General features: G+C 37.4%; 2 protein-coding genes across 2 annotated transcripts; both read right to left on the bottom strand.

The window, feature by feature from the left end:
• Positions 1 to 13: 13 nt before the first annotated feature.
• Positions 14 to 16969, bottom strand: LOC137742834 (uncharacterized). Its single transcript, XM_068482785.1, has 7 exons — positions 16639 to 16969; positions 9098 to 9120; positions 8634 to 8822; positions 7281 to 7331; positions 6184 to 6235; positions 453 to 636; positions 14 to 346 (listed from the first exon to the last, which is right to left on the bottom strand). Exons 1-7 carry the CDS (start codon positions 16967 to 16969, stop codon positions 307 to 309), a joined length of 870 nt encoding a protein of 289 aa, XP_068338886.1. The 3' UTR covers positions 14 to 306.
• Positions 16970 to 18042: 1073 nt separating this feature from the next.
• LOC137743488 (plant intracellular Ras-group-related LRR protein 6) lies at positions 18043 to 27485 on the bottom strand. The gene is made up of 21 exons (XM_068483391.1): positions 27205 to 27485; positions 26981 to 27044; positions 26729 to 26865; positions 26562 to 26648; positions 25547 to 25622; positions 25181 to 25255; positions 24963 to 25032; positions 24792 to 24869; positions 24625 to 24685; positions 24371 to 24449; positions 23398 to 23488; positions 22793 to 22853; positions 22648 to 22715; positions 22266 to 22336; positions 21924 to 22061; positions 21232 to 21336; positions 20858 to 20982; positions 20597 to 20693; positions 19707 to 19781; positions 19266 to 19321; positions 18043 to 18639 (listed from the first exon to the last, which is right to left on the bottom strand). Exons 1-21 carry the CDS (start codon positions 27267 to 27269, stop codon positions 18564 to 18566), a joined length of 1755 nt encoding a protein of 584 aa, XP_068339492.1. The 5' UTR covers positions 27270 to 27485; the 3' UTR covers positions 18043 to 18563.
• Between the last annotated feature and the right edge of the window lie 514 nt (positions 27486 to 27999).

Genomic DNA, 27999 nt, shown 5'->3' with positions numbered 1-27999 from the left:
TGCAGAAGGTCAATAGAGGAAGGGACAAAAGGGTTCCAATATTACATTTGTGCCAGGCCCACCAAGGTAGGAGTGGACGAGTCATGGAAAACAATATACAAAAACAAGATATAAATTTAAATTGTTTGGAAGCAAGCAAATGTGGAAGCCTTAACGAATAAGTAATTCTCTTTTCTAATTTTCTCTGAAGTTCATGGCGCCACCCAAGTCAATAGGAAAAGAAAAAGTCTAACCAAAAAACGACCAGAAAAGGGCTGTACAACAGCATTGAGCTTTTAGCTTCGCGTGCAAGTAATCCAATCTTGGTCATTCGGCCACTGATTGCACCGTATGTAGCACCGGATCCCTGGCATTTTCAAAACCAGGGAATAAGCTTGTCTCGACTAAGGAATTCAGAAATCAGATACATAATTCAGCGGTTTTGTAACAAAACATTAGTAGACCTTACTTACCGAGACTGTTCAGGTGGATCATGAGAGTCGAGATCAGGTGCCAATCTAAATTTTAAAATCCGTTGAAGGCTACTAACTGGTTTTACTTGCTTGCCTGGAGATTGATTTGGATCCATTATGCATTTGCCTGCAAAAGGGTTTGCTTCTGATGGCCCCGTTTCTTCATGAACCGCAGCGCTAGCATCTACAATAGGGCTCGCTTTAGTACAAGATAAGGTGCTACTGATGCAAGCAGATACAAGGAAGTAAATAAAAGAAACAATAAAACTTGGTAGGTGGCTTCTTTTTTCCTGATTGATTGATTGAAAATGATCTTTGATAATTTATGTACATCATAATGAGAAACTTAAAAGAATAGATTATGAATGGCTTTTGGCTGTCATAACCACCTTCTGCAACAATATGACCATTTTTTCTTTTCAAGGAAAATTCTGTGACTCCATGAAAATACACAGTGAGGCGAGAGGTTTTGGGGAGAGGGGGTATCCAGTAACAGATTCTGGATTAACAACAGTTTCCAATGGTATGTCTATAGATATCTAAACCGAATCTGGGTCTTGTTGAGAGTTCATCTCAGTCAGGGTTTGCCCCTATTTGTACTCAACCCAACTAAAGGTGATCGTGAGGCACTTCGAGTTAGGGTAGCGCTGCGTAATGCCCTACCTTCCATCAGCGAAGGGAAGTGGTATAACCTGAGTTTTCTATAATCTATCCAAAAATCAAGATCACCTTTCAATATCTATTCGAGTTCCTCACTCTTATCAAAGCATGTACGGATTTAAGAAACATGCAAGTCAACAGTGAATACTAAAAAACCTTCAATGGAAATAATCACAACTCACAAGACGAAATTCATTGCCTATGATGTGCCCCTCTTGATGCCAATGAACTTTAACCAGTACTTTCACATTACACACAAACTGGTGCCTAGAAATTTGTTGAAATGGAATCAAGTCTTTAGGGAAGCAAACTTCACAACAGATGCTATTACCGCATTTGAGCATAATTGTACTAATTTATATGTTTGAGATGGGTATGGGCTTTACTATATAAATACAGTAAAACTGTGACTCACTTTGGCTATCAATATCGATGGGAACTTGGAGCTGAGAAGGTCAAGTTCTCTACCGTCGACTCGTATCTGTGCTTCTTGATCGCATCGGAGTTGATCGACGCCATTGATTTCATTGCTACTAGTCTTAAGAAGAAGAAGAAAGGTAAGAAGTAGCTTTGCATTGCGATTTGTGCGTGATGATTTGACCGTACGTATAGATTATCTCTCAGTTGATTTTGATTTTAGTAGTCTGATCAAATCTGTGTCGTTTTGCTATTTTAGTCTGCGTTTTATAGTTTTACATTGCTAATCGATGAGACGGTGCTGAAATTTGTTGAAAGTAGTCTTGTATTTTCTTTCATCAACTTTCCTGCATTTTCTCGGAAGCCAAACAAGTCTTTAGACTCTCTTTGTTTGCTTTATTTCCCTAGTTTGATCAGTAGCACAGGTTAATTAGTTAAATAATCGTTGTACGTAATCAATTCCTTATATCACTGAGTTGAATCTGATCTTATCGTTGTTTCAATCTTTATGTTAGATTGGTGAAATGCATTGAGAGATTTTCTTTTCTTTTCTTTCTTAATTTTCTCAACGTTTTCCCAAGAAACTAACAGGGGCTCATAATTGGCTAGTTGGCTTGAACAGAGGGGTGGTTCCTCAATATCCAACGAGTGAAGGTGCAACCACACCTCCTTGCGCCCACGTAGCTTCACCTCCTGTTACAAATGGATGGACGTTTTTGGCTATTGGGAACTTACAAAATTTTAAGGGCATGCAACTACGAGAAAGTTTGAATCTTTTGGCTATTGGGGCACTTATCAAATTTTAAAGGCAGGCTTACGCTGAATCTTATCATGTGTTATACTTGGGATAAATTATGACGTGTATGATTCTAGGATCTAAGGAGGATCATCTTTGTATCGATGTTGGCAAAAATACGGTATTGTGAGGTATGATGTCCTAAAATTCTAAAACCGCTAAACGTCCACCGCTCGCCGTAAAATAACCATTAAACTTGCTGAACAAGCCAACCAGCCAATTATGAGCTCCTATTTGTTTCTCGAGAAAATTGAGAAAGAAAAGAAAAGACAATCTCTCAATGCATTTCACCAATCTAACATAATGATTGAAACAACGATAAGATCAGATTCAACTTAGTGATATAAGAAATTGATAACATACAACGATTATTTAACTAATTAACCCGTGCTACTGATCAAACTAGGGAAAGGAAGCAAACAAAGAGAGTCCTAAAGACCTGTTTGGCTTCCAAGAAAATGCAGGAAAATTGATGAAAGAAAATACATTACTCTACTTTCAACAAATTTCAGCACCGTCTCATTTATCAGCAATGTAAAACTATAAAACGCAAACTAAAATAGCAAAACGACACATATTTGATCAGATTATCAAAACCGAAATCAACTGAGAGATAATCCATACGTACGGTCAAATCATCACGCACAAAACGCAACGCAGAGCTACTTCTTACCTTTCTTCTTCTTCTTCTTAAGACCAGCAGCAGTGAAATCAATGGCATCTATCAGCTCTGAAGCGATCAAGAAGCACAGATACGAGTCAACGATGGAAAACTTGACCTTTTCAGCTCCGAGTTCCCACCGATATTGATAGCCAAACCACTCAACCTCATTCTTAGGCGAAACCACGTCCATCTCCTTACCAAGCACCACATTCGTCAACCTTTCGAGGTTATAACGGCCGAGATCCAGGTCGTCACTCTTCATCCCCTTCACTGCTAGCTCGTTAAGGTCAACGGTGTTCCTGATCTCGATCTGGTTGTGAGCTTTGAGCCTCCGCGAGACGGCGGCCATGTCACGGCCAACGACAAAAACCCTAGGGTCTTGGAAGGAGATAAGGGAGCGCGGCGTGACGTTATCGTAGTTCCAGGTGAAATGGAGGTGGTAGATGAGGGTGTGAAACCCGATGTTGAGGGTGAGGAGTTGGTACAGATATTCCTCGAGTCCTAAGCTACCAGTGTACTTGTCCTCCGCCTTGAAACCGACAAGGACGACGCCGTTTTTGGTGTTAGGGGACTTTAGGACTTGCTTCAGGCACTCTGTGATGATGGAGGGGTCGTAAGTGACGACAGTCAGGATGCGGTGGGAGTCCACGTAGACAGTGAAGGCGTGGGTGCGTTCGAGCTCGACGATGACCTGCAAAACCATTGCGGCGGTGGTGGTTCTCTCTCTCCTCTCTTTCTCTCTCTTTGTTCTCTCACTCACTCAATTTTCAGTTGCAGAGAAAATAAAAAATGACGTGGCAGTGGTCAGTGGGGCTTTATATAGTAAAGCCCATAGGACCAGAGCGAGTCACAATTTTACTGTGTTTATATAGTAAAGCCCATACCCATCTCAAACATATAAATTAGTACAATTATGCTCAAATGCAGTAATAGCATATGTTGTGAAGTTTGTTTTCCTAAAAACTTGATTCCATTTAACCAGTACTTTCACTTTGCAATCCTTATAAGTTATACGATCTCCCCTTCTCATTAGAAAAAAATCTATGTGTTTTTGACGATCCGCTCTTGTAGGTGATCACATGTTCTTTTCTCTTCTTAAGAAGGTGTTGGCTAAGAAGAGATCGTATGCCATTACAAAATCCAAGATGGCTTCCCCATCCTCGTTTCTCTCCCCAAAACCATGACCACCATGAAAACCTCCATAGTTGCCTGTCTCCTTGCCCACATGTCCATTTAAATCTCCTCCTATAATTACCTTCTCCGTCTAAGCGATTCCTTGCACCAAGTCTCCAAGGTCTTCCCAAAATTTCTCCTTCAAACTCGTATCCAACCCTACTTGAGGTGCGTACGCACTAATCACATTGATGAGTTCTTGTCCTATTATAATCTTGATTGCCATAATTCTATCTCTTACCCTCTTAACATCTACAACATCTTGTGTCAAGGTCTTGTCCACGATGATGCCAACACCATTTCTCGTTCTAATTGTGCAAGAATACCAAAGTTTAAAACCTGAGTTTTCAAGATCTTTGCCCTTAAGACCAACCCACTTAGTTTCTTGTAGGCACATAATATTTATCATTCTCCTCAACATAACTTCCACTACTTCCATAGATTTTCCCGTTAAGGTTCCTATATTCCATGTTCCTAAACGCATTCTACTCTCTTGAACTCTACCTTCCTGTCCTAGCATCTTCACCCTCCCCGATCTAATAAAGTCAAAGTACTTTTGCGTGTCCTGTGTAAAGCTGATAAGGGCAGATGCTTCCAAACAAATTTGAGTGGAGTTGTTCAAAAAGAAGTTTTTATGGTCCCCTTGTTCATTTAACACTGCATCCGGGCGCCGATGGAGATACAACGACCCTTGCTCACTTATCACTGTGCTCGGGCCACACGGCACGCCACTTACGGGTGACGACCTAGCTTTAACACAATTTCATTCAGGATTCATTATCATAATGATTCGACGTAAAATAGGAGTATCGGCTATTGAACACCTGACACACTCCCCCTCCTCCTTTATCCGGACTTGGGACCAGCAATGTAAGATAAGCTTACACAGACGGAGTTTCAATTGGAGAACAATAGAATAAAAAAAAAGTAGAGAATGAACAAAGAATGGGGAAGCCCTCAATTTACTAACAGAACTAGAGGACCGTAATTTAGAGGGATCAAACCAATCTTAATAAAAAAAAGGGGTAAAGTACAAAAAACTACTTCAACTATTGATTTCACGACACTATCATACCTCATCTTTTAAAATTGACAATGTCATACCTCATCTTTAGAATTTGGTTCAATGTTATACTTTCCATTACTTGGCCGTTTATTTTTCAATTAAATGCTGACGTGGCTTGATTCGAAACCCATTTTCTATTAAAAAAAATTATTTAATATTTTTTAAAATAATAAAGAAAAGTAAAAAAAAAAATTTTTAAAATCCCTCTGTTCGTCCGTTCCCCCCCCCCCCCCCTCTCTCTCCCCATTTTCATCTTCTTCCCTTCTTAATCTTCAACCAAAAAACAAAATAAAAATTTTTGAAAACCCATCAACCCCCCATGCGGAAGAAGAAGAAGAAGAAGAAGAAGAAGAAGAAGGAGAAAGAGGAAGAAGAAGAAGAGGAAAAAAAGGAGAAGAAAGAAGGAAAAAAAAAAAAAAAAATTTTGAACCCACCCCACCTCTTGCCCCGCGGAAGAAGAAGGAAAAGGATGAGGAAGAAGAAGAAGAGGAAGAAAAAAAAAATTGAAAACCTATCAACCGCCCCTGCGGAAGAAGAAGGAGAAGTAGAAGGAGAAGGAGGAAGAAAAAAAAAAAAAAAAAATTTGAAAACCCATCAACCTCCCTCCCCCTGCGCAAGAAGAAGAAGGAGAAGAAGAAGGAAGAAGAAGAAGAGGAAAAAAAAGAGGAAGGAGAAAATAATAATAATAATAATAATTTTGAAGCCACATCAGCATTTAACTAAAAAATAAACGGCCAAGTAACGGAAGGTATATTATTAGACTAAATTCTAAATATTAGGTATGACATTGTCAATTTTAAAAGATAAGGTATGAAAGTGTCGTGACACCAATAGTTGAGGTAGTTTTTTGTACTTTACCTTAAAAAAAGATATGGTCCAGTACATGCATATAAGACAGTTTTCCAGACATAGTTTCCTACAGGTGTATTCTGAGTGAGATAGAAGTGTAATTTACCTTCTTGTTTGAATATAAGGCACGTTCCAACCGTTTCTTGATATTCTCCTATCTGTAGGAAAACAAGAATTAGCGAAAAGAAATCATGTCAGCCCACAACTTCAACCTCCATGCCTTTCCAGTGATGCAGAATTTGCCTTAGTTCTTTCAAGTATAACATACCAATTACTAATAAAAATGAATGAAACGGCTCAAGAGGCTCAAAAGAGAAAATCAAAGCAGGAGTTACAGCAAGTACTGAATAATAAAGAAAACTACCATCCAACTGCCATGAATGTCTAAACTCAAAGTATGACATAAACATCTGCACAGTATCACTAGTTATAAACTATACAAAGTGCCAGGACAGCACCAAACACTCAGCAAGATAAACAGTAGAAAAATCGGAGTTAAAACATTTAATTGCCACTAAAGCATTCGCTGCCAATGTTTTAAAGAGTGAGGGCGATGCCAAGGCATTTCATGTGCTGCGTAAAACAACATGAACTAATTTCATAGGCTCAATGCTCCAAAAAAATCCAAAAAATACCAAGGTAAAACAATATGAAAAAGGTGCAAAGCAAGCACAATCCAATCTAAGAGTCTCCATGGTAGTTTTTACACGCATACATTAATGTCTACATAAAAGACTCTGCTAACTAAATGTCATCTAAAAGCCTAAACCACAGCCAGGTAATTAATTTTGTCAAATTCTTCTACAAAACACACAAACAGTTCCCAGATAGCATCAAAGCCTCAGCATGATATCAGTGCAAAGTTCGGAGTTAAAACATTTCCATTGCCACGGAAGACATACAATGTCACATAAAACCGGCATAACTTAAGACCAAGTTCAAATGCTGCATAAAACAACATGAACTAATTTCACAGCCTCAACATTCCTACCAAGTCTGGGAATGGGTAAGGTTAAAAAAAAAAATAAAAAAAAAAAGGAAAATGTGGCATTGACTGCATAGAAACATGATGTCAGTTTTATAAACGAACAAAGCTGAGAGAGAGAGAGAGAAAGAGCGGAAAACAGCATAGAATCACTGACTGGAGAACAAAACCATTGAATTTCATACAGAATTTCATTTTTTCAGGCTGTTAAAACTCACCAACTTGAGCTTGTCACCTATACTCAATACTGGATGCTCCGTGTTCAGACCCTGCAAATCAACACAATTCAATTTTCAACATTAAAATGGCATCACACAAAAAAGAGTTTCAAATGCTGAAAATTGCAGGGGAAAATGTTAAAAATAACGAGAAATTGAGAAAGTTTAAACTTACGGAAAAAGAATAGGGTGCGTTTGGCAGAATTTCAAACTGCGAGGAAACGGAATCGAGATCGAGCAATACATATTCTTCTTCTTCAACAGTATTTGCCTCCATAGCCTATGTCTATAATACACACACACATACAAACAAATAGCAATTAATTCAGGAATCATGATACAAAATCTGAGAAATTGAAGTAAAAATTGCTGAAGTAGCCCTAGAAAGAGATAGAGAGAGGGGGGGATAGATTTTACCGTGAACCAGTGGGGTAAGAGTTGAAGAAGCTTTGAGAGGTCGAGAAGTAGCAATAGCAGCAGTCAGTGTGGTGAGTGTAGAAGAAGAGGAAGTGATACGCGGCGTTTAGAGATGCAAGAAGTTTGTTAGCCCAAAGCTTGATGGGCCAGTTGAGAGAGGGCTAGGGGGGGGTTCTATATATACCCACCCATTGGATTAGAGACCTCAACACCCAGAGACAAAATTTGTCGAGCTTCAAATGATGATTGTATTAAATCCATGTAAGTCTCAAATTTCACAAGATAAAATGAAAGGTGGTGTATCCTATACTCGTAATAATTTCTTTTGATATACATTGTAGTGATCGCTTGCATCCCAAATACATGTAAGTTTTTTTGTTCAAGGTCTGAATTAAATGGAAATTAAGAAAACGCGAAGCCATGAATTATCAGGGGGAAGGGCGAAATTTAAAAAGGTAAGGGGCACCAATTTGTTTCATTACGAGATCTTCATTTTAATTTTGAGAAACCAAACAAAGACGCCAACTTGTTTCATTACGAGGAAGTGCTAGCATCCTGCAACTAACAAAGAACTCACATTCCTCTAAACAACACAAATCAAATACCTAGCTAACCAATTATATCTCCAATTCATGATGCTGTAAAACATTTTGTGCCTGGCAAACGAAGTACTTACGTTGCTAAAGCTACGCAAATCGTAAGCAAGAAATTTACTTTTCATGGCAAACAATCGTATGAAGGGCAGAACCATGAATTTATACAGTCGTTTGCATATGAACATCGAAACAGGAAACTCCAAAGTGATTAGCTGAGAGAGTTGTTTTTCATTACAAAGAACAAAAAAGGAGCTATGAAAGTTGTTGACAGATGGGTTCCATTTCCCAAAATCACATATTAGGGATTTAAATAACTAAAATTTGAAAAATTAGAGATTACCTCAAAATTGACGGTTGCCGGTGGTGATTGGACGGTGGCTGACGACGGCGTCGAGTGTGGAGGGCGACAGAACGTGACTGACGGCGGTGGCCTACTGTGCTGGGAGTAGGGAGCCTGAGCCGTTCGTTGGTCACTGCTACTTGCTTCCAATTCCAATGGCAGAGAACGTTCTGCCTTTTCGTCCCCGCCCTTAAGTGTTTTTTTTTTTTTTTTTGGGGTGGAAAAACGATATTATCTATATGAAATTAAGGTTGGGTTCGGTTCTCAGCAGTTCGGTTTTTTCCCAAAACTGAAATCGAATTGAAATTTCAGTTCGATTCGGTTCGGTTCAATTTTTTTCGGTTTTTTCTCGGTTTCGTTTTTCCGGTTCAATTTCAGTTTGGTTTCAGTTTTTTTTTTTTTTTTTTTTTCCTACTCCAAAATATAAAAATTTTGGAAATATGAAAGTTCACATTCAAAGTTACTTCAGAGTCATCCACATAAAAACCTACAAGTATGAAATCAATTTTACACATCTACATTTGATAGAAAAGGAAAGATATGCCATTTGAGAAGTGGTACTACTATTATAACCTTAAACCATATTCAACAACAAAACCGTTATGTGAATCCAAAGCTGCTCCATGGTCCACAAACTTCGGGAAATAACACTGCAATAAAGAATAAGGCAACAGATTGACATATGCCAACGTTACTGACAAAGTTTAAGTCTTCCAACTAGAATCACCAATCAAGTCTTCCAATTTCCAAAGTCCAAACTTAAATAAACATCAAAGTTTAAGTAGATGAGTTTATTTTTTCACGGGAGCTATTTGATGATCTCATTGAGTTTGAGCTTGAGCTCAAGGCCTTTGATGCACTTGACTTCATCTAATTAAGATACAAAATATATAATAAGCAAAGGTAGGATGCACATGCAAAAGCTACGAATGCACATAATAAACCGAACTGAAAAAACAACTTTACAATATTGAGTATATATGAACTTTGGAAAAGATATCAGCATCAAAATATAAGGATTACAGATAGCAGATAACAGATCAAAGACTACGGATACAAAACATATATATATATTGTCATGAAACCATTAGCTACCATAATGACTCCATATGGTCCTCACAATATTATAAGAACATATTTATAATTAAGTTTTCTGATGCCATTAACATGAATTATAAAACAATATGTCGCCATGATGCCATCAACGGACGACTAACCACCAAAGAATAAAAATTAAAAGAGGATGTGAGGCTTTGAGATACACGATACTAGCAGTCTGGCACCTGGCGGGATTTTTTCTTTCTTATTAACATAAATATCAGATCATAACTTGATCAGAGACAAATAGTGCATTTCTTAAACACTAAAAAGAGAATATACAGACCGATGAAAAATAATTGAAGAATTGCATAGATAAAGCAAACATGTTTCCTCAGATAATATATCATCAGGCATCAACAAACCGAGGCACAAAGACATGCACATAGCAGAACAAGCAAGCATCACTGATCAACTGAAGCTAAGACAAAGAAAACGAAAGTAACTATTGTTCTAAAGACAAAAGATACAGAAAATAGTTCACATGTAGGAATATTTCAGTTTCTCATCCTGCATATCAAATAATGAGTTGATCCGTTTTTATCCCTTGCAACCTTCTCCCATGTATGAGAATAATTCAATGATGCAACACTTTCCCCAACAACCCCAATTTCCCCACATCGACAGACACTCCCCAACAACCCTAATTTCCCCAACAGCCCTAATTTCCCCACATCGACAACAGACACTCCCCAGCATACCCAAGACAAATTGCAGTGCAGAACCAAAAATTCTCACAAATTAATCAAACCTCAAATAATAGTTTAATAGTGTTGTTCAGAAATGAAATTACCCAACCAAATCCAGCATACCCAAAACAAATTGCAAAATCCATGAAATCGAAAAGCTACAGATCAGAACCAATGAAATTGAAAAAAAATAAAAAATAAAAAAAATAAAAAACTGCAAAACGCATCACGAGGGTGACTGGGTGAAAGACTAACCTTGCAAAGGAGGAAATTTGTGGGTCGAGACTCGAAACGGCAAGAGGAAGTCGTGGGTCGTGTGCGGGTCACGGGTCACGGGGGTGAGAGATTGAGAGTGAGACAACGTCGTGTCGACGAGATGTGTGAGACAGGTCGAAGGTCGCAAGTCGTTGGGAAGGAAGAAGACGAAGTGGAAGAGTGGCGAAGCTGGGAAGGAGATGGTCTAGAGTGAGAGTACAAAGGATAGGGATAAGGGAAAAGGAAGGGAATGGATCGATCGATCGATTTGTTTAAGGTTTCAGACTGAAGAGAGTGACTGAACGACGCCGTTCAAGGAAAAAAACAAATCATTAATTTATAATTAAATATAAAACGACATTGTTTTGCCTATACTTTGGTTCGGTTAGGTCCGATTTTACACTTTTTGTTCGGTTTTTCCAACCCACCCCTATACGAGATGAAGTAGACTTAGCCTCACAATGGGCTAACAATAGTATGATTCGAATTCACCTTTGACAAGAATCGAACCTAAGACCTCTTACAAATGAAGAAGAATACTACTACACCGTAGTATTAAGTAACTTGACCTGGATATTTTTTAATAAAAAGAAATCCTGCAACAACAACGTAGGCTGCAGAACTTCACTTTCTCCGTCAAGCCCAGAAACAGAGGGGCGATTCCTCAATTTTCGGCGAGCAGAGGTGCGACTGCACCTCCTTGCACCCATGTAGCTTCACCTCCTGTTACAAATGGATGGATGTTTTTGGCTATTGGGAACTTACCAAATTTTAAGGGCATGCAACTAAGAGAGAAAGTTTGATTCTTTTGGCTATTGGGGCACTTACCAAATTTTAAAGGCAGGCGTATGCTGAATCTTATCATGTGTTATACTTAGGATAAATTATGAAGTGTATGATTCTAGGATCTAAGAAGGATCCTCCTTGTATCAATGTTGGTAAAAATGAGGTATTGTGATTGGCAACGTATGATATCATAAAATTCTAAAACCGCTAAATCTTTACCAACTTGAATGTAAATGAGGTGAAATGACTTGATTTTAGAAATTTTAGAAGATAAAATGAGACAAATTCAATTTCAAAGATAAAGTGAGATTAAACGATAATTTTAGGAGGTAAAGATTAATAAATATGGCTGAATTAAAAATGATGAAAAACCCAATCGGGAATTCGAAGCTTCATGGCTCATCCATGGTCCAAAGATTGGACAGCCCATAAAGGCCCATTATTTTGTCTTTCAAAGATAAATCCGATTGAATTCGACCTTCGGCGCGTATCCATGTACCCCCAATCTCGGATAACAATATTCATTGCAACGACCAATTTCAAGAATCGTGTAACAAGTCACACGCCTTGGCGCGTATCCATGCATAGACAACACTCGTCTGGCTACAAATTCAGTGCCACCAGTGGCGCTGACCAAAAATACGTGCCGAGCACGGTGACATCAAGTCCTTGGCTCACTGTAATCTCTACTTTCCTTCAAATCCGAACTCTCGATGGATTCTCTTTTTAACGATTTCAGAGATTCTTAAATGTCAGAAATTATTTTAAATTTTTTTATTTAAAATTAAATACAAATAATATTTAATAAAAAATTAATTATACGATATACGATAAACGAACACAATATACAAATCATTACCAAAATGATATGAAGAGAATATTGTTTGCTTTCTTTTGTCAGTTAGTTTTTTTTTTTCTACATAAAGACGACTTTAAAAATCTTAAGACTTAATATTAGTAGAAAGAATAAAGCCCCATGCTTTGTCAAAATAATTGGAGAGGATCTTAAACGACTTTTGGGGGCTTTTTCGGTCGAGTTTTGGGGGCTCTTTCGTCAGTTAGTTTTTTTTTTCTATATAAAGACTTGACTTGATTTGTGAAGACCATTTATATTGTTTTTTTTTTATAATCTATATAAAATGTTGAGTTGGAAATTAAAAAAACTATATTTCATTCAATTAATCTTGAACCTCAGTAAATATAATTGAATCCTTAAATTGAGGAAGGGATGACATTCCATAAAAATAGCAATAAATTAATGAATATTATTGAGTGCATTTTTTTTACATAAAAATGGATTTAAAAGAATTTATAAAATACTTAAATTAAGAATATATCTGAAATATAAAGTTTAACTAAAAGTAAAAACATTAATCAAAAATTAAAAAATAACAGATATTTAATTAAAAAAATCTAAAATAAGGCATATAATTCTAATTACGAAAGCACATCCCTATCTCCCCTCCTAGCTTCCCTCTCCTTCCTTTCTTCACTTTGTTTTTCCTTTTGCTCCTTCTGCTCCACTGCCCATTTTTCTCTCTGCGTTTTCTTCACCGTTTTTCCTTCCCCCATCCACGTTTCTTTCCCTTCTCTTCCACCATGTGGGCACTGCTCTCTCCTCCCTCCCTTAACGTTTTGTGCGCTGCTTTGGGCGTTGGGCCTCCATCCCAGATCCGTTTGGTGCCCTTATCAAGGTTTTCTCTTTAATTTGGGTCCGATTCGGGGTTTTGTTTTTGGTTTTGGGGCTGTTGGCGGGTCGGAGACACTTCTGCCATTCTTTCCTGGTGCTAAGGTTCTCAAATCGAAGTCTGCCATCGACTTTTCTGGGGAACTTTCCCCTTGTGCGCCCAGATCTGGTTTGGGGTCGTTTGGTGGGTCAAAGCCATTTTCATTTTCATCCTCCTTATACCAGATGGGCTAAAAGTCAAATTACCCTCCAAAATTTCTCCCCAAACCCAGTCCAACCTAAAGGAAAATTTTGGGCTAAACGCTAAATGTTAAACCAATGCCAAATTTCCCCCAAAATTTAGCCCATTTAGCCCAAAAATCGGAGTGGATTCCACCCAATATTTATTAGAATTTAAATTTTTTTAGATTAAAATGTTCATAAAATTAATTTACGATAGTCTACATATCTATTTTTTTTTTAAATTTAATTTAACAAAAAAAAAATAGCCTAAATTTATTCTTTAATAATTCCGGGCTAAAATTTTATGCTAGAATGGTTGGAACAAAAAAACTGTTTCTGGGCTAAAAGCTAAATTTTTCGGGCTAAAAAATTTAGCTTTTAGCCCAACCATTGGAGATGGTGTTGGGGTCGAATATTGTTTCTATTATATTTTAAAACATTTGTTCATGAAATATTGTACCTGTTATATTTCTTAATATTGTTTCTATCATGTTTTGAATATTTTTGAAGTCTGCCATCGACTATAAAACATTTGGCTTGTCAATGTGTCCTAGTTGGATGCCATTTGTTTGTGAAATATTTTACCTGTTATATTTTTGAATATCGCACCAAATCGTGCGCCTCTCTCTATACTTTCTGGTAAACACCTCTCTTTCAATTGTTTTAATCAGCTTCAAGAAAGGGCGCTGCTTCTTCTCCTCTCCTCTCCTCTCTCCCATCTTCAGATCTCTCCCACCACCTCCAAAATCCACTTCAAACCCCCAACCTTCAACCCGAAAACCCGAAAGAATTCCAAAAAACCCAACTATCAAGCGACATCGGCAAGGCCCGCTTGTCAAAAAGCATCACATCTATGTAGGTGCTCACATTCCCGAAGGTGGCTAGATAGATAGATAGATATTTGGAGCGTTAGTAAGCCCATACAACTTTGTCTTCGTATTAGAGAGCACGAACCCATTTGGTTTGGTTATTCTTGAGTCGACCACCACGAAAATAAAATTTTCTCCAGGAGTATGCAAAATTTAGAGTGCCGTGGGCACCCTTTGGATACTCTGAAACAATATGAGTACAATTCCTAAATAAGAACCAACCAATCTTTAAACATTCCACATAAACTCAAACTTCAGTGGAAATAAAATAACCTATTATTTCAGGCTAGATGTATGAAGCTTATATACGGCAGAGAAATATGTGGATCAATTTGGCTATTTTGGATGGGGTGACCATCACGGTGCAGTGGGTTTCCCAAAGTATTTACTTCTGTGAAACTCCGAAACAAGCTGGATTCCTAGTCCTTGGATGGAACCGCAAAGTGTTGTGGTCGTGTTGAGACAACACTAGGAAAATATGATCAGGGGTTGAATCCTCTCAAGGTAGGATCAGTTGCCAATTTGTGAGTATACCAAATGCAATAGTTTTTCTTCCTAATTAATCTTTTTATTTATTTTATAAAACAAACTATGTATCTGTTGGTATATAAGAATAGGTAACTTTGTACTTTGCACCGGGGTCGTTCATCAACTCGGAACTGTACTTAATGAAGTATTCTCCTTCTACATTCGGCCTACAATTGTTGACACTAACGCATGAGGACTTCTAAAGGGTAATTTTTTATTAACTTATAATTCTTTTCTTTATTTTTTTTTAAAGAAAGGAAAAAAAATTTACTTTAATTTTTTTTAATGCAGGATATAGATTAGGTAGAGAGACCGGGATGGACCTCTGGTATTCCAGCTTTATAGATTTGTTCGTTGTGTACCCTTTGTATTAGGCGGAGAACTATAATTATGTTTAAGTTCATTGGATTACAAATAAGGAAAGCATGTTCTTTTACGATTGTTTAAATTTCATACTATGACTAGACTAGTAGTTGGTTAAGTTGAGAATTATAATTATGTTTAAGTTCATTAGATTACAACTGAGGTGTGCATGTTATTTAATGGTTGTTAAAATTTCACACGGACTAGGCTAGTAGTTGATTAAGTTGAGAACGCACACATGTTATTTTATGTTTATTAAAGTTTCAAAGTTTCACACCGACTAGGCTAGTAGTATGTTTATTAAAGTAGTGAAGGTGAGAAAACAATAGAAGGGCTGTGGCATATGTTATAAATTATCTGATTTAATAGGTTACTTTTTATTTCCATTGAATTTTGAGTTTATATGGAATGTTTAAAGATTGATGGGTTTTTATTTAGGAATTGTGCTCATATTGTTTCAGTCTATCCGGAAGGTTCTCATAGAATGTTAAATTTTGCGTACTCGTGGGAAACTACATCTTTGTAGTGGTTGATTCAAGAACCACCAATCCATATGGATATGTGATCTCCAGTACGGAGAATAAACTGTTTACCATTCCTACCGTTTCAAATATTTATCTGGTCACTTCCAATGACGTGGGCTCCTACATGGATATGATGCTATACCTGAAAGATCATGTCACTTTTGCCTGTCTGTTTGGGATTCACTTTTGCCTGTCTGTTTGGGATTAGCATCACTGTGCAGTGGGTGTGCCAAACCATTTACATGCGTCGAACTACGAAACCTGCTGGATTGCTAGTCCTTGGATGGAACCCAAGAAGCGCGGAGCCACTGATGAACAAGGTTTAGACATCACAAAAAGGATATGATGGCTTAATTCTGTCAAAGCAGGATCGGCTGCTGATTGGTGAGTACTAAATGCATTTGTTTCTCTCTATAATTAATCTTAAAAAAAAAAAAAAAAAAAAAAAAAAACTAGACTAATTTGTACTTATACAATATTGTTTATGTTTCTCTTGGCATATATATCAATGAAGGATGGGTGACTTCGAATTGTCAATTGGGGTCGATCATCAGCTTGGAATCGTGCTTAATAAAGTATTCACATTCTGCATTCCACCTGCAATTGCAGCCCAGCCGCGGGAGGACTTCTTAAGGGTATTTTTTATTTTATTTTATTTTTTTTAACTTATAATTCTTTTTCTTTTTAAGGAAAAAAAAATTTACTTTAAATTCTTTTAATGCAGGATTTATCCTAGGTAAAGAAACTAGGATGGATTATACCTGTTGTTAAAAGTTTACACCTACTACGCTAGAAGTTGGTTGAGCTAAGATTTGTTTCAACAAATTTCAGCACCATCTCATCAATCAGCAATGTAAAACTATAAAATGCAAACTAAAATAACCAAACGACACAGATTTGGTCAGGCTACTAAAACCGAAATCAATAATTCATATGTATGGTCAAATCATCACGCACAAATCGCAATGCGGATCTACTTTTTACCTTTCTTCTTCTTCTTCTTCTTCTTAACACCAGCAACATTGAAATCAATGGCGTCGATCAGCTCCGAAGCGATCAAGAAACACATATATGAGTCGACTGTGGAGAACTTGACCTTCTCAGCTCTGAGTTCCCACCGATATTGATAGCCAAACCACTCGACCTCCTTCTCAAGCCAAATCACATCCACTTCCTTCCCAAGCACAGCCTTCGTTAGCCGTCCGAGATCAAGGTCGTCTCTCTTCATCCTCTTGACCGCTAGCTCGTTGAGGTCGACGGTGTTCCTGATCTCGATCTGGTTGTGAGCTTTGAGCCTCCGTGAGACGGTGGCCATGTCGCGGCCAACTATGAAAACCCTAGGGTCTTGGAAGAAGAAGATGAGGGACCGCGGCGTGACCTTGTTGTGGTTCCAGGTGAAATGGAGGTGGTAGATGAGGGTGTGGGACCCAATGTTGAGGGTGAGGAGTTGGTACGGATATTCCTTGAGTCCCAAGCTACTGGTGTAATCGTCCTCCGCCTTGAAATCGGCGAGGACGATGCCATTTTTGGTGTTGGGGGACTTGAGGACTTACTTTAGCCACTCTGTGATGACGGAGGGGTCGTAGGTGACGACGGTCAGGATGCGGTGGGAGTCCATGCGAACAGTGAAGGCGTGGGTGCGTTCGGGCTCGACGGTGACTTGCAAAACCATTGCGGCGGTGGTGGTTCTCTCTCTCCTCTCTTTCTCTCTCTCTGTTCTCCTACTCAGTTTTCAAGCCCATAGGCCAGAGTGAGTCACAATTTTACTGTGTTAACTTTTACTTTTACCCGTGTTATTGTGAAATTCCCTTTTTTTTTCAATTTTATTTTATTTTTTATTTTAGGAAGAAGGAGATTAATTTAAGGAGAAGCCTCAGTAACACTCAAGGTCTCGAGAGTCATACAAAAGAACGTTTTTTGCTTGGGCAAGAAAATACCCATTCCAAACATATAAATTAGTACAATTATGCTCAAGGACTATAATAGCATCTACTGTGAAGTTTGCTTCTCTAAAGACTTGATTCCATTTCACCAAATCCACGGTACCGCATATTTTCCCGAAGCTGCATCAATAACAATCTTCGAGTCGCCTTCCACCACAATTTTCCTGATTTAACGTTGATTGGCCAAGAGCAAAGCATCCCGAAGAGCTTGAGCTTCAGCCTATGTTCATAAATGTCAAAGCTAGAATAACAACTTAGAGGATAGTGCAATTACAAAGTTGGAAAAATAACTTTGAGGATAGTGCTATCCACACTTATTTTACCTCTCACGCATCAATTTACGATCGTTGGATAGAATAAATTAAAAAAAATTAATAGACAAAAATTAAAACGAGTGCGAAAGGTAAAAAGAGGTATGTGAGTTGTACTACGCTTCAAAATATACAAAAGATGGTCACCTATTTTTCCATCGCATTAACTTGAAAATCACCAAAATTCAAAGTAAAATCACTTTCCTTAACACCTAAATTCCCTCTTTAAATCCCGTCACATTGAAAATTCCTTAGAATGTCAAAGTACCCATTTCTCTATATCCCCTCTTAACATCAAGTTAGTTGTCGTGCGAGTCCGTGCTACAAGAACAGGCAAGATATATACTCTGCTGTCAATAATATTATTTCTGTAAAAATTAAAATGTGTGTATTGGTAAAATTCACATGCACCCACAAGTCAAGGTCCAACGAAAGCTCCAACGACAACACCCAAAAAATAAACAAACAAACATACAATTGATCTGGAATTTAATTAGGCGGGGATCCGAAAGTGAAGAATACTAATCATACACTCAAATGATACAAAGCTGCAATACACCGAGCAGTACAAGTGTTGCGGTCTTCAGATCAAGATCTTGGTCACATGAAAAGAGTGGAACGAATCTGGACAAGAAGGGAGCGAATGCAAAAGATGCTAGTCTTCAACAATTTTGTCCTTGAGATATTGCAGAACAGCTTTGGTTCCTCTATCTAAAACCGTCCTCCGGATGCTGTTCAAGTACATATGAATAACATGAGAAGGGCCAATGATGCATAGGAACAGCAAGGAATTTAGAACTCCGGTAATCGTTGAAATGAAGTATATTCAACAGGTATCATTCTATAATCAATGGATTGACGTTTCAGTAGGAAGCCCGACTGATTAGCACGCAATTGGACGGAATGTGTTGCCTCGCTGACATTTTTACTGTTAATATCTTTTTGCTTCTTAGAAGAAAATTTCAACTTCCTAATGAAATAAAGAAATTGATAGCAAGAGACTATCCAGGTTGCATCATTGTAAGAACTCAAGCAGACATATTTTGAGCTTGGGATCACGCCTCAAGTTGTCTTAGGCTAATAGATGTACTGTTGCCTTGCATTTTTGTCCACTGTAGATCAGGCCACACACAGGTGATTTCCATACATACTTAACCGCATTTCCCAGATAATTAAGGAGTTAGGCATTGAGCCAGTGACAATCCTAAAGTAACTTGACTGACCTAAAACTTATCTCCGAGTCCTTTTCTTTTATATGCGCAGCAAAATTTTGTACTATTTAAGTTTAACACCACAAAATACGGAATGACATCAAACCTTCCAGAAACTAATAGGAAATGAGGAAAAAGTAGCATACCTTCTTAATGGATTCCCATTAAGTCTCAAGGCTTGTAAGCTAGGCTCAAGCAACCCCTGATCAAAGGAACGCTTTAGATTAGAATAAATCAAATACATTATGTGAGCTAGTAGACAACTTAGGGAAGACGTAAGGCAATCCATTAATGAAGAAAATCTTAGCTACAAAAGAAACAATTCAATCAATTATCTTTTAGTTACTTTCATCAGGACCGACCCCAACCATTGCAGGACCATACTTCTAGTAACATAAGCTCTGGTGCAATGTTTACATCATTGCCGAAATGAGAAATCTCTCTGCAAGTTGGGTAAAGCTCTATATCCGATCTTTTTATATAGTCAATCATATGAGTCTACAGAATCTTTTGTTCTCTGTAATCAAGAAGTCAGTTGTCACAACCTAAGAAATCAAAACATTTGTGAAAGATCTTCATGTACTGACCAACTCTGGGGGAAGCGTCGATATGTTATTGTCAGATAGGCCCAGCTCAGTGAGTGAAGTAAGATTTTTGAACTCCTGCACACCAATATTAACAGGGATAATCAAGAATTCAGATCACAATTAACGTACCACAAGAAGGAAAGAAGTTCTTTGAAGGACATGATACATGAACTGAGAACCAAAATCTGACATTTAGAGCATTTCCTTGGACTGCCAAAGGCGAGCCCCAGGATTTTGAGGTGTCCATTTTTTCTGAAGTGCATAAAAACTTAATTTGTACTATATGCGACGTGAAATATGGAAATACATTAGCTGAATAAATATACAGTTTTTTCTTTTATCAGATGAGACTTGAACCTAGGACCTAAACTTTTACCCAACATCTCACAGTGCCACATGAACAAAGGCTCTTGGGACAAGAAAATGACCTAAATTTAGAGATGTCATTTTAAGCATACCTCCGTTTATTAAAATTTACGTTCTAAAGAATGATTGTTCTTTTTTTTTTGTATACAATAATATTTCATCATTTAACAAGTTCTTATTCCTATTTTATAAATACTAATTTGTACATAAAAACTTAATTTGTACTATATGCCCTAATGACAGCCACAGCTATTCCTCTCAGGGTGCCTCCAAGACTGGCAGGCATGGTTACAACAATTAGCTTTTTTTCTCTTTTATTTGCTTTCAAATTCTTTTAAAGAAATTTTATGCAAAGGGATAAATCCAACCCTCCCTCCTATCGCCTCATGAAATTAGGACCTCCCCTTTAAACTCATAAAGTATCTACCACTAATATCATAAAACCTCTACAGCCGTCTGCTTACACACTTTTAAATTTCGAGATATTACTTGTATATTTGTTTCTTAGGCAAGGAATATATTACCACTGGAACTGATTGGAGGGAATTTTGGCTTAAGTCAAGGATCCGCAGTTGCTGCAAACTCAAGACTTCCGATGGAACTTCTCTTAGCTGCATTCGTCTATCAAGTGAAAAAAGATGTAGCTTAGCCTAAAACAGAAACAACGAAAATAGATGTATGCAAACAGCAGTGTATGTTATTAGGAACTTCAATATCTACAAGCACGCAACACATTCATATATTATCTCTATGTGTGAGTGTGTGTGTGTCATAAGTTCACTAACCTCAGGTAAAGCTCCTGCAAATGTGGTAAGCTAGAAAATGCAGGATGCTCTGGCAATGAAGCCACGTTACCACTTAGATCTAGAATCTGAAGCATAGGGGCTGCTTGAAATCCATCTGGTGGAATCTACAAGTCAAGAAATAAGGAGGGTACTCACATCTTTTCGTTTGATATACAATGTTTGACCCATTACTTGACAGATTAAGATTTTGGAATACATTGGTAATATTATATATCATGGTATAAAAAGGTTTGTTGCGAGAATTGTATTTGTCATGAACCACATCCCTTCTTTGTTTACTAAAACTCTAGTAACTCATGAAAATATATTGACAAGACAAGAAAATGACGATTGGACCAGCTACATGTATTTACCTGTCTTAGGGGATTATTGTCCAGCTTCAAACACAAAAGATTAGGAAGCGACTGTAAAATTGCACCTGGCCAGTCTGTAATCTTGTTCCTGGATAAAATTAATGTCTGCACATTTGGACAAATATAAGGATGACTTACAATGCAGATTTAAAAAAAAATAAGCAAGTTGTATGATCAATTACTATTCACACAAAGATAAAGTACTTAGAAAGGAGAAACAAATATCAAATTATGGAGGCCTGCATAACCACATTTGTATACATCAAGCAACTGGAGTTCAACTAATACGAAGATCTATCAGTTGCTCACTATAATTTTTTGTATACTCTGAAACTTTTGCAACCAAACCCTATCCCTCTTATCCTAATTTAGAGTTCCCTAAACAGCCTATCTATTACTCTCAAGATATTTTTCACATCCCCGGAACAGTGGCCCAAAGCTTAGTTTTCTTCACAATTTCAATTTAAACCATTTGCATCTTCCTAAGCTATTGCTTAACCTTTTCCACCATTTAGCCTTACACCTAGACAATGGATAAAGCTTCAGAAGTCAAGCCACAAAATAATTGTAACTAGTAGTATCTCTAAGTCAGGGAAAAACTTACCAGTATACATGCACTTCACTTTATGAACTTCATCATTCAGCAGGCAAGCGATAAGTATAAAGACACGATAAGTGTAAAGATACTTTACCTGAAGGTTGATACATGATGAAAGTTCAACTGGGAGCTCTTGGATGGAATTCCTAGAAAGATCAACCTTCATGAGCTCAGTCGACTCCCATACCTCTGATGGGACAGCACTCAAACCCACCCCTTCCATCGAAAGTTCCTGAAAGTAAAACCATTTTGAAGTGCAACATTCCAGCATCAGAAAGAAAGATTACAAAGAAGGGTGAATCTGAGCTCTATACTAGACATCTAGAACAACCAATACAAATATCAAAGGGAAAAAGGGTGGACATGGACAGCAAATCAAGCCATAAAATGATCATTCGTAAAAAAGCTTATCTTAGAAAAAATAAAAAAACAGCACCTTTGAAGCGATAGATAGTCGAGCTGCCATGGCAATCACGTCCTCTTTTCTTGTACTTGTACCTTCAGCATCTATATCACAAATCTTGACTTAAATTTACTTAAAAGACAAAAGTTGGTTGAATACTGTAAATCATGGTGGCGAATTTTTGGAACTCTTACAATGTTGTAGATTTCTATGTGATATACTTCCAGAATTGAATGCTTATTATTAGTTGTCAAATTAGAATTAGGATGTTTAATTCTTTCCAAGTTTCATACATTCAACCAGAAAAACTAGTCTATAATCCCTTTTAGAAAGGAAAAAAATTGTAAAATTAGCATGTTTGAGAGGCAAAAAAAGAAAAGAAAATGGTCATGCATGTGTTGTCAAATGAACATACCTTCATTCTCAGAAAGTCTACTTCGAAGATACTTCAGTAGAGTAGGAGTTGATCCTGAAACCAATGTGCTGGGAGAGGAAAAATCTGTTGGATAACACTTACTTAACAGAAGCACAAAATGATATGGGCCAAGAAGATGCCTCACCTACGAAGAGTTCGTATTGGATTTCCGGTGAGCAAAAGTTTCCGCAGCGTAGTCATCTTTCCTAAACAATGAATAATTTTCATCAGTTAACCATAAGAATTAGCAAAATTGGATTTAAAGATAACAGAAGGTAGGTAGTAGAGTTTTTCTGAGTATAATATACATAAACATCCAAGGTTTACTCATCATTTTATTTGCCCACCCTCCGCCATCCCACTAGCATTAGAGTTTTTCCTGAGTTATATGTAACTAAACTTCATCATTTCATTATCCCATCCGCCCACCCCCACTCTGCCAGACGTGCAAATATAGTTAAGACTAGTGCACTCTAACTTGTGCCACTTTAGTATTCTAAGATTCCTTTACCAAAAAGAATTAGCCCCAATTTTTGGCATAGTCTAATATGTTTGGCAAAGGTATGAGAAGTACCACTTCCTTTCTTATATGATTATCAAAAATATCAATTCTTTTCACCAACTGTAAATTGCGTCAACAAAAGTAGAATTCTGATCCCTTCATAACTTCCAAAGTGAAATTACCAAGAGACTTTTTTTTACAGCATCACAAGTCATACGGGATTAAATGGTATGAATTGTTAACCTTACCCAATTCTGGGGGCAATCCAGACAATGAATTGTTTGAGAGATTCAACAAAGAAAGACGCAATTTACATGCCTCCGCTGGATACTCCTTTAACTGCATGAAGTAGTTAGCACAGAATTCAAAATTTGTTATCCAAAGATGATGCAGAACATGCAACAGAAGAATCGTGGAGTGGTTGGAGTGTCAAGCACCCAAAGGAGATCCCATTATTAATTCGAATTGCCTTTTGGAAATTACTGAAGTCACCTTCAGTCAATTCCAGCTTACTTAGGATCTTAATTAGTCTCTCTACTAACTTAGCTAGGGTTATCCATATCATCTCCCCCCTCCCCCCCCCCCTTCTTGAGTAGTTTCTGATATGATGAGATTATTTCTCTTGCATCAGAAACCAATAATCACTGAGTTTTTACCTCATCTGTAAACATGCCTAAGTGGATTTAAGTTGTTATTGTCTGTGATTGTAGCACTGTTCCACACTGCCTAAGATGGATGGTATATTAAACCATGGGCATCCTTTCCTAGTATGCCGATTTTAAGGATAAGTTTGACCCGCAAATTTTACATGGTATCAGATAAGGTGTGCCTCATGGATCAGTCGGGTTTGTATCTCCTACGCAGCGTGAAGGGGGAGAGTCAAGTCTCCAATTCTGGCACTAAGGGGGAGTGTTAGAATAGTCTCATCTCACCTTGGTACCTTTGTAGTACAGGTGATTAAAACATTCCAAAATATTGCCATGTACATGTGCTGAAAAATGTATTCAGATCTTAGTTTCTGCAAAATTAGTGTGATCTAAAAAGAAAGGATGGCTATTAAAATGATCACTTCCGAATAGACTCATACAAGTAACTCAACAAAACATTAATTATAGAGAGATGCAAGAAAATCATTTATAAACACGTCTTGTGGGCGTCAATTGTTTTAAGAAAGACAATCTTCACATTTCTGAAAAAAGATAAAAATGAAATTCTACCTACCTGGTTGGATTGAAGATCTAAAGTTCCTAGATGAGAAAGTGCGCTCATCTCAGCCGGTAAGGTAGACAATGCATTGTTCCTAAAATTTGATGTATAAGTGCAAGTAAATCTCAAAAGATGCAAAAGTTATCTATAAACTCCAAAACAACAACAACAAAGCCTTTTCCCACTAAGTGGGGTCCCACTAAGTTACTGCAAAAGTTATCTATAAACTCCATATCCTCAAAAAATTAAAAGGATCATGTTACTGCTACCCCATATAGATCTCCGCAAGAGAAGAGCAGCCCATGATTGAAACTGGGATTGATGAAATTTCTGCAAAATTCGTAAACATTCACAACTTATAAAAAAAGGTGAACAGATTGGCCATATCATGCCAAAAAATGAATCTTTATGGTACGTCCATTAAAAAATGACTCACTGTTCTGATGAAGGTCAAGACGAATGAGACGAGAAAGACTTCCAATATTCTCTGGTATTCCACCCAGCAGATTTTTAGCTGCATAGGTTCCAATAACAAACAATTTTTCAACATATCCAAAGATGTGCAACAAGAAGTAAGCACTGAATTAGCAAATCTGTAAATATTTACATGCATTGAGTTCTGTAAGCTTGGTCCACGATCCAACCAATTTCTCGGATAAGATTGTTAGCTTGTTACCCTGGCACAGGCAGATGATACAATTTCGCGTTTTAGGTCCTAAAGTTTATCAACTACCAAATTACTAATGTTACATAAAAGAACAAAAAAATAAGAAAAAGGCATTAAGTCATCATCCCCAGGAGCTAAAGTTACAATCTTGCTCATACCTCCATGTCTAATTTCATCAATTTTGAACAGTTCGCCAGATCTTCTGGCAAGCTGATTATAATATTATTTGACACCTGAAAAAAGATTACCATATAACTTACTTTATATCAGAATCGGATATGATGTTAAAAAACAAATGAAATTATCCTTCCATACTGAAGGCATCTAGTTTATAGAATAATAAAATGAAACAAATACAAAAACGTATAAAATTCAGTCACATGCATATAGATTCGGGCAAAGGGCATAAAGTTAAACAACCACACCACAAGATTGTGGACAAGGCTGTGGGACATGCTGTGTCAAATTTTACCTGCAACATGGCTACGCCACCACATAATAATCAACCTAATTCAAGCAATTACCTTGAATTCTGATAGATCTGAGCATCTTCCAAGTGAGCTTGGGAGTTCTCTCAGCTGATTGTTCGAACAATCAAATCTGGAAGGATCACAGAACAACTTGATTAACCTAAAACTTCTGATAGGTTCCACTCTGAAGTTATTAATAAGAGTAATGATACCATAATCAGGAAATTGGATGCAAGATAAATAATATGTCATATGACCTCTTCGTACAATTAGTTTAGTGTTGGAAATTGAGACAGCTCGTTACAACAGATGAACAATCGTACTTTTGTTATGGTTTCATTTCATCCTAAAATCAGCCAAAAAATTTCTCTGATTATGAGGAATTACTTAAAATAGGCAAGTTCAGAAAAAATAATCGTGGATTTAAAAATACTAGGTTTCAATTGCACAAAAAATATCCTTCATTCAAAATAAAGTTGGACACTTATTTAAAAAATCAAATGTCCTTCATGTAATTATGCTACCATCGACATTGAGGTCTTAACAGTTTTAACACCCCACTAGAGAACGGTGGAAATCCTTTGGTTAAATGGTTTCAGATTTTCTTTCACTTTTTCCATTTCAATAATTGGCTCTTTCATATTCATTTTTTACTTTAAAAAAGAAAAATTACAAGAGCCTGGTATGCATTTATGGCAATACTAGGCAAACAAGGACCAAGAAATCCATTTATAATAAAAAGCAGCTTCTTTTAGGTTTATGGTACTTGAAGGCCAGAAGTGGCCATTGTAGATAGTGATAGGTGCAGAACCTAATTTGATGAAAAATAACGATAAGCATACACACACACACACATACGTATATATATGTAGAGAGAGAGAGAGAGAGAGAGGATAGCTAGCTTCAATTGGTTGGATGCTATCCATAAAACTACCAACAACATAATCATGCACACAAAGCCATTTGAATCTTTCTTTCTTTCTCATTTGTTTTAGAATCAATTAGACATATTGGTAGTTTTTTCATGTGTTAAAAAAAATGTAAGGATTGGAGAAGAAGAAAACCGTACTTGACAAGGGAAATTGCTGATCCAATTTCCTCAGGCAGTTGCAGAATTGAGTTGAACGATACGTCTAACGATTTCAGCATGGTAAGCCTGCCAAATGGGATAGAGATTTCAACAAAACACAAAACCAACAACACATACTACTACAAAGTACTCCAAACAAAACTCACTCTCCAATCGCAGCCGGAAGTTCGGAAAGCTTGTTGTGGCTGACATTCAACACAGTTAACAGAGGCAAATTTCTGAGCTCATCTTTCAGTAATTCAATATTGTTATGAGCTAGAATGAGCTTCTGTAGCTCCACAGCCTGAAATCAAGCAAACGGGTCCATTACTCTAATTCCGATCGAAAAGAATCAAACTTTGCGAATTCGGAACGGCCATTTCACGATTCAGAGAAAGAAAATAAACAAATTTAATTACCTCCCACCATTTCTCATCGTCCCCAACTGCACTCGTACTCTTATATACCTCATCCGGCACTTCCCTGACAATAAAAAAAAACCAGTTCCCATATGAATCCAATGAATCTAATGTGATGGAAATTTGAATTATTGCAGAAGATAATAATCGGGAGCAAAGATAATGGGGGTGGAGATGGATGATATTTTGTGTCTTCTGTAACTGCGGATCGTTCGAAATGTTACCTCAGGGAGCGATTTGAGAGGTTGAGAGAACCGGAGCTTCTGGAAGCTTTGATGACCCGATCCATTGGCTGATGAACTTGGCGGAATGCGATCGCTTTTTGGATCTGCAGTCTCACTGACTCAGGTGCTACTTTTCAATCTGTTCCATGACGAACTGAGCCTGCTAATCAGGTTGCAGTTGGTAATTTGGGCTTACCCCATAATATGATGCGAATCGTTCCAATTTGTTTCAGAGCCGTTCACTTTTTGAAGTATGATTTGTCAGTCATCTGTGAAAATTTTACTTTGAATAAAAAATCGTTTAGGACTTTGTTAAAACTCCATTATTTATCAGTCTCACATTTCAAAAATTGCTCAAAATTAGGATTTTAATAGATTCTAAAATCAAAGTGCGGTGAATTTGGGTTTTAAAAGAGAATTGTGAATGTGTAGGCAAGTTAAGATTTAAGATGATTTAATACATCTAAATTCAGGGATAAAAAAATTAAAATTAAAAAATCTACACATGAATAGACGTAGTGAAAATGTCAAAGATTTGCTAAGCTTTTAATAAACGAGGAATTTTCACGTTAGAGATGAACAGAGTCTTTAAGCTCAGACAGAAGAGGAACGTATGGTTATATTATGTGGTTGGTTTCCCTCGGCTGCACGTCTCAGTACAACTCGGCGGCTCTTTCCTCCCGTCTATGCTGCCGGCATCCCAGCTTTGCCCCCCACCTGTTGTCGGGTCAATCAGTCTGGCGATTCTTACTCGCCCCTCAACTCTATTCGAACTTCAGCGACCATCCGTCCACT

The sequence above is a fragment of the Pyrus communis genome, chromosome 8, assembly GCF_963583255.1.
Source record: "Pyrus communis chromosome 8, drPyrComm1.1, whole genome shotgun sequence".
Taxonomy (NCBI): domain Eukaryota; kingdom Viridiplantae; phylum Streptophyta; class Magnoliopsida; order Rosales; family Rosaceae; genus Pyrus; species Pyrus communis.
The sequence above is the reverse complement of the archived record's forward strand: the minus strand, read 5'-3'. Positions and strand labels throughout refer to the sequence as shown.